The 15371-nt window shown below is 36.6% G+C and overlaps 2 protein-coding genes across 3 annotated transcripts in view; one reads left to right on the forward strand and one right to left on the reverse strand.

The window, feature by feature from the left end:
* The window catches only part of LOC149088286 (lysosomal cholesterol signaling protein-like), a 28443-nt gene extending 24886 nt beyond the window's left edge, over positions 1-3557 (reverse strand). Inside the window, exon 1 of one of the 2 annotated variants that reach the window (XM_089246385.1) lies at positions 3420-3557. In XM_089246385.1, coding sequence (XP_089102511.1) covers positions 3420-3443 — 24 coding nt within the window. In that variant the 5' untranslated portion in view covers positions 3444-3557. Of the gene's footprint in view, positions 1-868; positions 991-3419 lie in introns of those variants that run through there. The other variant, XM_089246393.1, reaches the window with a different exon arrangement.
* A 3509-nt stretch (positions 3558-7066) lies between these two features.
* Positions 7067-15371, forward strand: part of SCAP (SREBP cleavage activating protein) — a 57321-nt gene continuing 49016 nt past the window's right edge. The window contains exons 1-3 of the mRNA XM_089246405.1: positions 7067-7378; positions 14136-14326; positions 14556-14685. Of these exons, the coding sequence (XP_089102531.1) occupies positions 14172-14326; positions 14556-14685 (285 nt within the window). The 5' untranslated portion in view covers positions 7067-7378; positions 14136-14171. The remainder of the gene's footprint in view (positions 7379-14135; positions 14327-14555; positions 14686-15371) is intronic.

Below are 15371 nucleotides of genomic sequence, written 5' to 3' on the forward strand. Positions count from 1 at the left end.
GAAATAACCAATGGAAATAATTTGATATAAATTGAATGTAATCATTGAATATACTGTACACTGAATATAAATTTGAATGTAATCATTTAGTGCAAATTTTTTGCTTAAATGCACTTGCATTCCAATTTGTATTTAAGATCACCATCATTAGTTATATGCATCCTTGGGCGCGGTAGCACAGGTCGATAAGATATTCGCCTAAAGTACCAAAGGATGTTTAGATGTGTCGTGAGGTCGATATCCGGTTCGCCCTTGTCAGAAAACTTTCCTGACACAGGGGTACAACAGAAACGGCGACATGACCACAGAAAAAATTGCTACCACAGGGAGTCCCCCATCGAGGGGTTAGCGCACCAACCTCTCGATGAATATAAAAACAAGCCTGTCGTTCGGAATCGGCAATAAATTGTAGGTCCCGGTCTAATTAGCCCTCGTGTGTAGAAAATGACAAAAAATGATCAAATGATGATATGCATCCTGTGTATAGTTATTGCAGAAAACTCACAGTATAGAGTAGATAAAATAAGTAATATATATTACATATATGATAATGGAGTTTAACGATAGCTGTGTGTGTTATTGGTATCCCGGCGTTTGTAGTCTTATATCCATTAGAGAGGTCTCAGTTTAACGAAATTTTGTGATCAGAAATTATTTCAATGTATTTAGTCGTTGTCCCGAATTCGATTACTTTTTCCGGAATGTTTCTGTAACATTCGCGATGAAAAAAAGAAAATAATTAAAAGATATCTCATATTATGCTCATAAAAATAACAGTACATTATATTAATGCATCGTTCTACACAAAAGCTATCCTTAAAATTTTTTGTTTTAGATTGTTTTTCATCAGCCGCATCGTGTTCCTTACCATGATATCCTCGTCATAACTCTAGATGCGTTTTAATCTCACTTGGATGTTTCGTGCCACATCTGCAGCGACGCTTTTCGCCAACAACAAATGACTTCATCCCACGAAATTTCATTTATTGCTGTGTTTTTTTTGGTTTTTTTTTTTCATGTTGGCGTGAGAAATAATGAGCTACTTACGAACAGACACCTAGAGAAAGCGAGAGAGAGTAAATTTTTCTAGGCCCTGGAGAAGTATCACCACCAACACCTGCCTTATGAGTAAAGGTTAATCCCGTGCACATGCGCCCACGTCTCAAGCATTATTGGACTCGAGGAAAACAGTTACTTTTTCGTTCTTCAATGTATCCTGAAAATCTTGAAAACCGAACTATTTTTGTAAATTTTCACTCGCTCCCTCTCTCCGACACTTCTTGTCTATTACTGATATAGTCATTATCAATAATTGATTGATCAATCCTTATTCTTTATTGTACCGGGGATTTCAAATATTTCATAAAAGACTAGAAAACAACAAAGTGAACAAAAATCTATTTTTTATACTGTTTCGGCTAGTAGTGTAATCTGTAGTGACTGTCAAGCAAGATTGCAGTGAAGGATGGGAGACCTGGAGTTCTGATCCTCCTTCCCCGAATGAGTCTCCGAAATGTGAGAAAACAAAAATATACAGGGTATCTCATAAATTTGTGAATAGTTTAAAAATTCATAAAAATTGAAGGAATTGATGTGTATGAATGTAAAAAAGTTATTCTGACGAAGAGTATATTTTTTGGGTAAAAAAATATTTGGAAATATTCTGGAAAAAAAATTTCGTTTAAATTTTTGTTGATAGAGAGTGCTTCACGAAAGCAAATCACTGGAAATATGGCAATATATGTCCTATAAAATATGCTGGGTGCACGAATACAACATATTTCTGAATTTTCCTGTTACTGACGCTCACATAAGGTTTTCATTGCGACATTGGTGGCATTGGTGGATAAAGTGAAGTTGTTCGGGAATTTGTTTTACCTCAGGGGTCATTCAAGTATTACGTAAGCAGATTTTCAGCCATTTTTGACACCCCCCCCCCTCAAAAGTCAGCAAAACACTGACCCCGCAGCTTAGAATATTTCATATCTTCAAAAACGGGTGGTTGATGACGTAAGCAACCTTCAAACCCCCCTCCCTTCTTTGTCATCAAAAGTCAGCAAATCCGAAACACCCCCCCCCCCCGATGCTGACGTAATACTTGAATGACCCCTCAGCTACAAATCACCGATTGAAGCTTTACGAATGTTTCGGACTCAGAAGAGGTTGAGGAAAGATTCATGTCCCATCACTTCAACCAGACTGGTTTCCAGCGCCTTCTATTGACAAAAATTTTAACTTTTTTTTCCGTACCATCCTTTTTTTTCCGTGGCCTTCAAATATACCAATGACTTCACTTTTTATGAATTTTTAAACTATTTACGAATTTGTGGGACACCCTGTACATAAACATGGTTAGGTCTATTGTTTTGCCACTGGTCCCCCCTTCGTAAGAAACTTTTCTGGCTACGGCCCTGCCGTTAGCAGATGACTGGGCAGCCTGGAAGATGGAAACGATTTCACTCCCGTACTACTGAAAATGTCCCTTCAGATGTTAACGAAAAGTCCAAAAATTCAAATTTCGCTAGACCAGAATACCTTTTTTACATTAAGGGCATTTATTTAAACGTGGATAATTCAAAATATTTATTCTGAAATCCATGGGTGTACTTAGGATCGAAGTTTGGAGGGAACCACGAAAGGTTTGGGAGGGGGGAGGGCCACAAGGAATTTTTTTTGAGAGAAATTTTGAGTTACCAAACCTTCAAAAAGCATTTAAATTAACAGAAACTTATTAAACAATATATAAAGGTATTTTTTCCTCTGACATTTTTTTTACAATTATATTAAAATAAAAAATATTTTTAATTTTCGATCAATAGGGGGGGGGGGAGCACGAGCCAACTATTCTCCCCCCCCCCCCACCCACCCACGTACGCTTCTGCTCAAGTCCATTTTAGCACAGTATATCCTGAATACATTTTCTAGACTTCTTTGGTTCGAAATGTTTAACAAATATTTTCCTTCACATTTTTTAACATGCGTTAAAAATGCATGTCGTTACATTGGCTATCTAGATAGACACGAATTTTAACGCCTCAGTGTCACAAAAAAGAATGGATTTTTGGTTGAAAATGTGAAAGTATGGAGCGTAATTGATTTTAGAAGTGCACAAGTTATTCTTAAAAATGTACATAACTCAGAGTCATACAGATTTTTCGGATTAAGGAATATTCCTTGATTCAGCTTGAAATTAGATCTGTGAATTACACACATTGGTATATATCGAGTGGAATGAAACTAGTAACTCGATTTTCTGAGATCACATCTAGAAGTTTAGATGAGATGCTTTCGGAGTTTTCCGACTATGTAGGGTCGATTGAAGAAAATAATGCCCCAATATATTTTTTAAAATTAATTTCGTTCGAAATTGTGGCCCAAAGCTGATTCTTAAATTATAAGAAGTAAATATATGCACTCACCAGTTGGTGGACAGCATTTCCCATTGGTGCCGATTCTGTTACGATTCCGCTGCTAAATTTTGGTGCGATTAATCAACGGACCACAAGAGGGAGGAACGTGATTGAAGAATTACAGGAGCGAGAACGCTAAAATTTGATACTAAAAATGCTTTTATGATTCCGCAGATAGATATAAGAGCAAATTCATGAGTGCGATCTAGAACCACCTTGTCACGCGCGTATATTATGTGGGACATCAAGATATAATAAATGGTTGCGAAAATGCGGATGTTATATTACACGCATATTTTACTGTCGGCTCTACTTTTTGATGTACATATGAGTCGACAAATTTTACAACGGGGTGGAAGAAAAGAAAGATTAATTTCAGTATAAAGATAAGTTGAAAACAAATAGAATTGCAAAATAAGCAAATGCCAAAAGTAAAGAGACACACGTTAAGATTAGAAGACGCAGCTAACATCATTAATTTAGATGCTGCGTAAAAATATGGTAAGATTGAGTGACAGGTTCGCAAAATTTGGTACCGGCTGAGACGATGTATGAAAATATTCTTTTTACAACCACGCAGAAGTTGAGTTCATAGTTTGATATTTCCAGATTATGATATTGAATTTGTTCCAGAGTTTCAACGGCAATGAAAAAATAAGGGCTGATTCTTTTTTACTCTTGCGAATGAAATTAATATGGTTGAATACTATCGAATCCCTCCCCTCTAATAATATTTTAATTATACGAAAGAGTTGAGTTCCCCCCCCCTCTCTTTCCCGTATATAATTAATGGATATACAATGTAACGAACCACTCGTCCTCCTGTATAAGGGCTTCTTTCCCGTGTACACAGTACATGTGAGTATGAAGAAACAGACACACCTCGCTTCTTGAAGAGGATGTCGAATCGTTCCCGAAATGTAATGTCAAGAAAAATCTGTGGCATAAATAATCATCCAGAAATAAATAATAAGATTATATAATAAATTATAAAATCTCTCTCTCGTATATACACACAGACATAAGGGACAACTGACAACAGTTAGGCTTCTCGTGTTTTCTTCATTTCGGTGCCTCTAATTGTAATTAATAATCAAGTGCTATATTTTTACAATGAATGTATATTTTTTGATGTATGCAGCAGGGTGCTCTCAAACTTTGACAACCACGACTTCCTTGTCTAATGATCATACACCTACGACGACGTCCCCATGAAAATAAAAATTGTTTTAATAGGGTGAACTCTGGTTATATTATTATTACCACTGATTGATCATGCAACAATATCTACGGCTATAAGCTACGCCACCGAAAACGGTTTTGGCGATGCTCCTGGGAGTCATGACGCCCACTTTGAGAACTATTGGTAAGAAGAGATAGGCCTTCAAAATATATTTTTAAATCCGTATTTTTACCTAGTTATACTGCATTCTTAGGAATTTACAGGGGAGTGAGTATATACAGTACTGGACGATTCAAAAGTCGGGAAAAATTTTAAAAACTTATATTTAAGTAAAAATAAAGATATTTCAATTGGGAAGAAAAGGCACAGTCACATGGCGTATATTAGTGTTCTTCAATCTTTTCACTAATGCAGACCGGCAAACAAATAAATGGGTGAAATAATTCGCACAACCGCAAAAAATAAAAAAACATGGTTAATAACAGAAATAGTTTTGAGGAACGAACGGCAAAAAATAAATAAACATGAATAATATGAGGACCGACAAAAAATCATTGGTTGAAATATTTTCCGAACCGGCAAAAACAAATAACGGGGGAGAGGCAAAGGTGAAGTCGACTGATCTAATGTATAAATGTATATATGAATTAACACCATCATCGTCGTGCCCCCCAGTAATAATGACCGCGCCCCTCCAGACTTCCAAGTCTATCTCCGCCTATGGTCACAGTGTTACCTTTGAAGCTAAAATAATCATGGAATTACAAGATGGAGTCCTATATAGACGCATTTTAGAAATTAATAAGAAATCGACCAAATGACATAAAAGGTGCGATTTGTACTGAAATACTTATCATGTGTGTGATCTAGAGTTTTTTAAATAAATTAAATAAAAAAGTTCAAATTTCACTCACAAGCGACTCTGTAAAACGAAAAACTCGTCGCAACTCATAAAAATTAACACAAACAGTCTATAATTAATTTTTATGACAATTTGCGTAACACAAAATTTCCATATTTTAACATGAGCACCCAGGGGCGTAGCCAGAAATTTCGTTCGGGGGGAGACCACTTTCATTTCGGGGGGGGGGACCAAAGTGACAGAACAATGGATTTGGCCATCTTTTTCCCTTTTTTCGGTCATTTTCTCACATTTCGGGGGGGGGGACCAGACCCCCAAGCCCCCCCCCCCGGCTACGCCCTTGTGAGCACCCGTTTAGATGGTGTTGCATGTGTTTTTGAGTTATGTCGGGTTTTTACTTTTTAAGTTTTCCTAATTTAATTTTTATCAAAAAAAATTTAGGTCAGTGTTTCTCAAAGTGTGCGTCGCGGCTCTTAGGGAGGAGGTCACCGCGAGTTGCAGATATTAATTTGTGTGCCCATTTATGCTTTTAAGCTGTTCTTTTATATAGGAAAATATCCACCAAACTACTCTGGGGGAGCCGCACATGAACCATGAACTGGGTAAGGGAAGTTACGGATGACATTAATTTGAGATCATTGCTTTGGGGCAGTTCAAGTATTACGTAAGCAAATTTTTAGCCATTTTTGACCCCTCTCCCCTTTGCCAGCAAAAGTCAGCAAAACGCTGACCCCCCCCCCCCCCCCCCCACCACTTGTCAGCAAAATTTCGTCATCAGCTCTGCCCCTCTGAATCCAACTCATATTTTCATAAAGACCCATGCATGAAATTTCGATCCTTCAATACGATTTGTACTAGGTGTTTGCTTGGGATTGTTTGGTGTTTACTTGATAAAGTGCTCGCGATCACGAAATCGGACAGAGCATCAAGCACTCTGGGTGCTCGCGAGCAACGGGGTGAAGATGCCTGCTTTATTCCATGACACATATTTTCGTGCAAATCGCACTTTTTATGTCAATTGGTTCATTTTTATTTAATTTTTAAAATGTATCCAAGACTTTTCGCCCACTGTGTATTTTAGCGGTTTGAAATTGGCGCTTTAAATTTTTCTTCGCTGAGCTGGAACTTGTGCTGTCATCTAAAGGCAGATTTATCAAACTTCAATTGCTCCTCAGTTTGTCACTAGATAGCAGCATTAGTGCAATTTGATGATAAAACTGACCATATTATGATGAAAAAAAAATCCGATAGATTTCAATCTTCAGTGAAAGAAATCACTGATTCTTTGCAAAAATTTCTAAGGTTGAAAAAAATTGTGAAACTGTTGAGAAACTGCTCATTGTTCTTTCTTTCTAACAAGATATCCCGTTATTTACGGTTTTTTTTAACGATGCTTACTGTAATCGTAACTTTTATGGAAATCATGTATGAATACAACTTTTTAATTAAATTTTGATTATTATAAATATAAATTTTCTTCATGTCCAACTTTTTTTACGTAAAATTCATCGTCATTTAAATTTGTAGATATGGTCAAGTTATTTTTCGCTATGGACGGAAGGATCTCTGTTCAGGGGGTAGTCCTTCGAATGTTTTCCGACTCCAGCCTCACTCAATAACAACTTTTCATCGCTTTAACAACTGCGTGATACTGTGACGAACGATGATCGGATTTCTTCGCGATCTTGATTATGAAATCGGACCGGCAAAGGTTTCATCTTATCAGATCGTCGCTAATTATGAGATTTTTGTGACCACTCGCAAATAACAGCGAAAGAAATTTTCATTTGAAGAGAGACATTTTTGCGTCATCCTTCATCATCCCATCAAAAAAAAAAACCCAATAATTCCCTTTCAAAAAATTTTTAAATCTTAATTTTTCCATCAAGTAACGAAATAAAACGAAAAAAGGTTCGTTCCGAGGTATGGACTAATTGATTGAATTATTTCATTGCCATTATACAATAAACTGAGAGGGTTTTTTTTCATTGGTGTTACTTCCTTGTGGGCGACTTGCGATTACCTATAAAAATATCTCTAGCGGGAAAAGCTATCCAAGATATTTATTACGTCAATGAAGGTGTGTGTGTGTCTCGTGTAATGATGTGTCTTTAGACATTCAAAATATGCTGTCATTCGTTTGCCTCTTAGCTACTTACTATGACCACTGTTTCTATGCACTACTCACTAATAGCATGAATTCAATGGTGTACCTATAAAAAAAAGCTATGCACAATGTTTTTTGTTGATGATTATTTGTTGGTACCTAATGAATTCCTTTTTAAAGGAGTTCATTTGGTGCCACCCATGGGACCAAAATATTTGTCCACTGGAATAGTGTCTGTTAATGCACAGTGAAAAATCTGGATACATATCTAGAGCCAGATGTTTACTCTGTACCCAAGTGGTGCACTGATAGATGGCATCTTCATTTCAGGAAATTGTCATATAACACTATGACCGGAGTTGGTGTGCAGTAAAATAGACATTTATTCGATAAACAGCTGAAGCATAGGTGGAGATAGACATGAAAGGCTAGGTATGGCATGAGGATGATGATGCCGATTCATATAGGCGTACATGCATATACTGGCTCCATCTTTGTCTCCCCCCCCTCCCCATGTATTTATGCTTGTTGGCAGAAGACTTACTCTGATATCACACACTGTGCCCGATCTTTTAGAGAAATGTGACGCTGGACATTTATTTGATGTACGCCAGATTTTATTAGTCACTTCACTGGCTTGCCATAATATATATTTTTAAAATAATAAAATAAATAATTATCTTATCTGTATATTATAATTAGTGTCATGCAATTTCACTTGTATTTTGTCATGGCAGTTTGTGCATGGCCTGTGGCTGTGCTCGGCTCTCTGATCTGCAACCATGTGTAGCAAGTGAATTATGATCCTTCACTCCCAAATATAAGTAATTAAAAGTGAATCAATTATCATGGAGGCTTGCACTAAAGCGACCTCTAGGCCAGTGTTTCTCAACCGCCGGGCCACGAATGATCAGCTGTTTCATTTTTCCTTGTTGATTCTCCATTAGTCTTGTGTTTGACCGGGCCTTCCACTCACAAAAAGGAATGAAACCGGGCCTCGGGCTTGCCAAGGTTGAGGATCTCTGCTCTAGGTGATAGCTGGACACTTAGTATTAGCTTCACGTAAAAGTGAAAAACAAAGGAAGATTAATAATCCAAAAATATCATAGTATATGAGAGGGAAAAAATATTAAATTTACGACCAGGATTCAAACCATCAACCTTCGCACTACTACTACTAAACCACACATGCACCTCGTCCATATTTCTCTGTGAACCTCTAACGAATTGGTACATGCGGGAATGTGTGTGTACGTGAAGTTTGTTTCTGTGTAATGCTTGTCATGTGTGGTGCTGCCATCTGCCACCAGTGTTTTTCTAACTGTGAGTGAAGTGTAATGATTGAATAATTTATCGTTGTAGGCGTGTTGCTCTCTGTGGCGAGACTTTTTAATGGGGAGATCGGCTGGCATTTGCGCCTCAAAGTTGGGAACTACAGGAAACCAACTTCAGCCGACCACCTCTGCGGTGGCGGTAGGGTTCGAACCCGGATCGCCGCAATGCGAGTTCGTCATTATGACCACTAGACCACCACAGCGGCAACCTTCATACTGCCAGTTTTGTATTCTACCAATTGGACTAACAGTGGATGGTAGCCGGAGTCCTAATTGAATTTATCAATTCTTGAATATCCACAGGCCCATCATTTGGGGGGGGGGGCAACGGCCCCTTCAGGGGAAGAGTATCTCCTGAATATTCCCGGCTTTTGAAAATACATTAAAAATGGTATATATATATATATATATATATATAATTATAAATACATTGAGTACATGTTCTTTGCCCCCCCCCCCCCCGGAAAAAGTTGAAATGATGGCCCCGAATATCCACTTGTCACTAATGTGTATGTGTTCTCAGACGAGTGGCATCACTTTTCGTTTCTTAATACATGTATCCACAGCGCAAAATTCTTGTCCACTAGAGGAGAGTGTCTGTTCAGTTCATATACAGTGGAAATCATAACGATGCTCGATATATTCGTAAATTCACTCTGCAGCATTTTTTCAAGTCTTGTTTGGAAATGGCTATGGTCTAATGTTTACTACTACTCCCAACTACTGCCTCCCAATTTAATGATACCTTCACAACGGCATTTTTTCTTGGTCCACAGAGTATCATTACATCTCAAGATATCACTGTATCATGATACCTCGGCTAACAAAGATAATTTGTTCTGGGTTCACATTCACACACACATTAGCCGAAACACAATTTCCCATAGGTTTCTACGGAAAATCATTTGATTTGTTCCAGGTACTGCCCAAACTTCAAAAGGTAAGTATTTTTTTTAAAAAATAGGAGCATTATAAAAAAGATAAGAACTAGCCAAAGGCTAAAATGAACAGCTTCAAAATAGGATAAATGAAAATTTACAGGAAGATGAGGTACTTTTAGACATTGGAAACAGAATTGAGATCTTTTTTATGTTACACTATGAACATAGCCAACCAGCTTTGCTCTGCTAAAGGCTGGTGTCGACACAACTTAGTTGAATCTGTAGGTGTCCCCATCCATTTGTGATTTGGCCAGTTCATCTCTGTATCTGACACATGCAGAAAAAAAAGATGAACTCCTAGAGTGTCCAGACCAAAACTTTGTTCCAGATTGTTCAGTTTGATCCTAAGAGTTTTGCGCTGAAAGAACATGCACTCTGAAAACATGGGCTCCTTTTTTTTTTTTTTTTTTGTTTCAATGCATTTAGTAAATTAACTAAACATTTAATTTTGCATGAAAGGGTTCAAAAACTTTCAGAAAGAGAAATGGAGGTACAATTAGAAAAATGTTCTGAAGTGGACATGAGTTAATCAGACTTAAATGACATAATTCTGATAATGATTGGCGAGAAAATTCATCTCGCAACATGACTGTGTTAGGTTAGTGTATTCATCCATATTAATGAAAATGTTTGTTTGCTGAATCCGTATTCGTTAGCCAAGGCAGAAAAATCATGAAAAAAAACCTTTGTTGGCAGAGGTATCACTGTATATAGCAAAATACATGAGTTGATAGGTTTCTGTTTATATTCTAAAATTACCCTTGATGGATCATAATTATGACACTTCTAAAATTATGTGGAGCTATAAGAACATACACAGAATAATGGTACTCAGAGGTTTATTTGCAGGGGGCTGAGCACAATCTGTTTTACACCATCTTGAATTTACACAGATATTTGTCCAAACATTCAGTTTGGCAAAAAGGCTGAATACCAAATAGTTACTGAATACCTGTCTCATCTCTGATGACTACCGTAGGCCTATATATTTGTGTATAAGAACCTTCCCCCCCCCCCATTTGAAGCACCAAAACTGCATTCGTCATATTCTATCTGTAAAAACTGACCCTGGTATAAGCCAACTTCCAATTTTGGAACAAAAATAGACATACACTTGTAGGCCTATATGCAGTACTCGACCATACAGGTACCCTCCTAAACATTCCTCTATGGCATTTCTAATAAATTGGGGATGCTGCTGTACTCTAATTTACCTGGACCCAGGTTATTGGTAAAATCTGGGTCCTTTTTGAGTGAAAATGGGTCCCTCTTGAAAAAAATTAGAGTATGGTCTCTTCCTCCCTTCCCCCCAATCATTCATTTGTAAAAACTTGTTCAATCTAAAGGATCCTTAAAAAAAAGGTTAATTTACCAGCTTGTGGCTAAGTTCTTTTACTTTCATCGTCTAGTAGTATAGAGAGCTTGCAAAGAAGGCCATTAACACTGAGAATTTAACACATGCAATAAATCGAAATTAAATATAATTAAGTTGGTCACATTTATATATTTACTAATAAATCAATCTATAAATTCTCTTCTGAAGGATTTTCCATTTTGGAAAACCTCGGCTCTTCCAATAATATCTTCTGATTAAATTTAAATCAAATGATTCTGACGCTTATCTTCCGATTCCCTCTATTCGTATAAATTTTTAAGAAATGATTTCCTGGAGGAATCATTTTCTTTTCCCATGCTGATGATCCACAACTCTGATCTGCCACCATTCAACAGCCACATATTTTCACACATGAATATGAGAGCTATGCAAGAGTGTTATTATGATTGTGAAACTTAACAGTATGCTTGTGTGTGTGTGTGGCTAGCATTTGGCATGTTTTGTGTTCAGTTGGTAGTGCTATCTATCCTCCTAATTGCTAGTGTGTGGATTTGAAAAATTTAATGTATACATATTTGTGTTGTAGGTCTGTGATTATTGGGAAACAGCTTTTTTTTTTTCAAAGGGATAGCCAACTCAAAGTTGAAGAACCTTAGAAAATTGTATTTGCTGATTACCACTGCTCAATCGTGTGTTCCAAACGCTGATGGAGAGCATGGAGAACCATGCCCCCTTTCCCCCCCCCAAAAAAAGATCAGAAATTGAAAAACATTTTTAAATACTTTAAAAAAAATTGAAATGTATTAAAAAAATTACTTTTTTATTCTATCTGTTAATTTAAAATTCTTTTTGAGCGTTAGTGATCCAAAATTTCTGTGGAAGAAATCCAAATGCCTATTCTGCATACACATCCCCTCATTTTTGCGACCGCATAGCCAGCTAGCTAGATGACTATAAACTGTCCACATTCAAGTTTAAGTGTGAGGCCCCCCTAACATGATCAAAAAAATTTGCAATTTGAACAGCCGTTCTAATCTTTAAGATTTTTCAAAAAGTGTGCATTCGTAATCTTGTTGAAATGAAGTGAATTTACGCCATATAGCCTAGATGCTGTTTTTGAATGGTGGTATATGGTCGCGAAAGTACAGAACTTTCCGGTATGTAACCTGTTGTGGGGGGGGGGGGCTCAAAATTTGAAAAATTTGGTACACATGTGCCTCCATATGATCTTACAACATATATAAATTTTGAATACATTCAAAATTTACTCCATCAACAGCAATGTATCTCACGCTGGCAGCTGGACTTAGCCAAAAACAACCTGTGGTTGAGAGCAAAGCTGGGCAAATCCCAGGTGCCAGGTCACCAATTGGTGTTGGCACTTAATATTTTATTTGCGTGGTTGCCAAATTACATGCTGAGAGCAGGAAAACTGCTCTCAGTATTATTTTGGACCTTTCGGGTAAAAAAAATTTTTCACCTAAAAAATTTTTCTGACACCTAAGTTTTTTGGATTTGTCCAGCAATGGTTGGGAGAGAAATATTTTTTCTCTGCCCACACCATACCAAGAAAAAATACTCTCTGAATATTATATCAGAATCCAATGCTGATCCTCTTGCTATTCGGGCAAGCACACTGACCATCATACCACAGAGATTCTTCCCTTATAACACACACAGTAGTGAGGTTACCAAGATGCTTAGTAGAGACCCAATGCAGCACCTCAACCACAGCAATTGGCACCCAGGTGACGACAGTCGAAAGATTTTTCTCTGCCCACAATACATCAAGGAAACAGACTTTTTTGATGTTATACCGAGGTGAACTTTGGGTGCTCTTCTGTTATAACCACACCATACATTTTGACACTATTTGGTACATTTTGCTTGTTTCTCTCGGCATGTCTTATTTAAAAAAAATAAAAAATTTATGGATATTACACTGAAGAAAATATTTAACATTAAACAGAAGGTACAAATTCAAAGAAAATTTGCCAAGACAACAAAGGCGCCAAGTGATATGGTTATGATGGGAGAGTGTCAAACTTTACAAAGGAGAGGCATGTCTCTGTGGTCAGTGTGCTTGTCCATATTGCAAGAGGGCTGAGGTTTGGTTCATGGTAATTTTTCTTACCGAAGTTTGCCTCAGCATAATATCCAGGGAGTCGTTTTCCGTGATGAAACACCAAGCTTCTTAATAAGGGAGAGGTTGTCAATTTTGGCCACGTTCTTCAATATTAAAGGTAGCAGATGTTTCATATATTATTGTGATTTAACCTCTTAACTGACAATGTTTTTTCCTATTAGAAACATAGTTACCCCCTTCACTTACAAGTGAATTGACAAGAAATTCAGATGCTCTTTATTTGACGAATCAGCAATAAAAATAGTAACCTTGTGTCGTAACCTAACCTCATATTAGAAAAAGGGGAAAAAAACAAATAGAAGAGTAAGACAGTATAAAAACATAAGGTGATAAGAATGTAGGTACAAAGTTATATTTCCTTTCACCCTCACCCTACCTGTTCTCTTTCACTCTTATAAGAAAGATACATCATATATGAGGGAAAAAAAATCACTATCAGGGTATACAAAAAATCAAAAGGACAAAAAATTGCAAGGTTGCAACAAAGCTTTGGGATGATCAGGCGAGAGGGAAGAAAACAGAGCGAGCTTGTTTGAATTCATTCCACTGGCGTTAGGATGCAATATTACGTCTTTTGATTGTAAAGTGGCTAATTAATTTTCAAAAAGTATTTTTCTTTTGTCAAAGCAGTTTTTTCCGAAATTTTAGGTTTCAATCTTGATTTAATTTGTGTATGTAGTTCATCAGATGTGTATGATTACATATGTATCACATCTTACTTTTATATTTTATTGTATTTTCCTATGTTGGCATTTCAACATCACACATAGGAAAATACATTAAATTTATCATAATTTTTTTTTAAAACATTCTTAGTGATTTTCTGGAAGTTCCTGTAGTGGTGGTTCTGTTATGGACCATCAGCTGACTCTTCCGAAGCCGAAAAGACCACCAACCAGTAGATTGCAGAATAAGATCGCCCAACTTTATTACTCCCATGGTCTGTTCTGTGCCAGTCATCCATATAGTGTCATTTTCATCACTCTGGTTATATTAACAGTCTGCTGGTAAGGATAATATCCATAATTTAAGCATTTTTTCTAGCAGCATTATTTTTACAGCATCAGTCATTAAAAACAGTAGGAACCTTTTCAGCTTAAATTAGATTTCATGTTCTTTCCTACAATTAGAGTTTGAGCTGAGAAAACTTAATGGAATGAAAGACAAGTTCAAGTTCATAATAGAATACAAAATAACGCCACAATTATCAGTTATTTTTATCTGCATCCCTTTCAGCTGTCCTCTTCTGCGTCTTCCTCTTTTGGGGAGCTCTTCACAATACTACACAACTCCAGTTGAAGAATTGATACCGTCTAGTACTCCATCAAATGCTGTAGAATCATTCACATTTACAAGTCCCCGCTGGGTGAGTTCTTGTTTTTCCATTACTTACTACTACTAGTCTCTCCAGCTTTTTTTACCTGTATAGAGCCAGTATGAAAAGTGTAAACTGTGTACACTGTTGATGCACATATTGATTTTAGAGCATTCTTTGTCATTCGCAGCAATGCATTCACAGAACTTAAATGGTCTAGAAAAGAGTCACATAATGTGTAAAATTCTTCTTAGTTAATCTAAATATTGTTAGAGCTCAATTTTGGTTTATTGTTAAAGTAGGACCTCAATTATCTGAGCTGATGTGGGCTGGGCCTAACTCAGATAATCAAAACCTCTGATTATAGTGACCTTTCAGAATTTTGAGATTAAATGAAACTAATAACCTTGTATATGGTGAAATAATTTTTTATGAATGTATACAATTCTCATGGAAAAAATACTTGCTTTTAAAATCCAATGAATATGTTTAAAGTTACATTAAGTACTCAAATGTATTTACACTTTATACAACATAATAGCTCATTATCTGCATCTGACACATTATTTCGTTGTGTATTCATTGCCTTTGTACTAAACATAAGGCATGCACCTTATGTTTAGTACAAAGGGAATTATGTTAAAATGCCATAAATGTCCTTTTTTTGCCTATTTTTAAATTTTTTTGTAAAAATGCCTTTTTTGATGTTTTTATGCTGTAAATACCTATTTCAACAT

This window comes from Pholcus phalangioides, unplaced genomic scaffold (genome assembly GCF_987345545.1).
Source record: "Pholcus phalangioides strain wild (caught in Gottingen) unplaced genomic scaffold, Ppha-v1.0 ptg000003l_1, whole genome shotgun sequence".
Lineage (NCBI taxonomy): Eukaryota > Metazoa > Arthropoda > Arachnida > Araneae > Pholcidae > Pholcus > Pholcus phalangioides.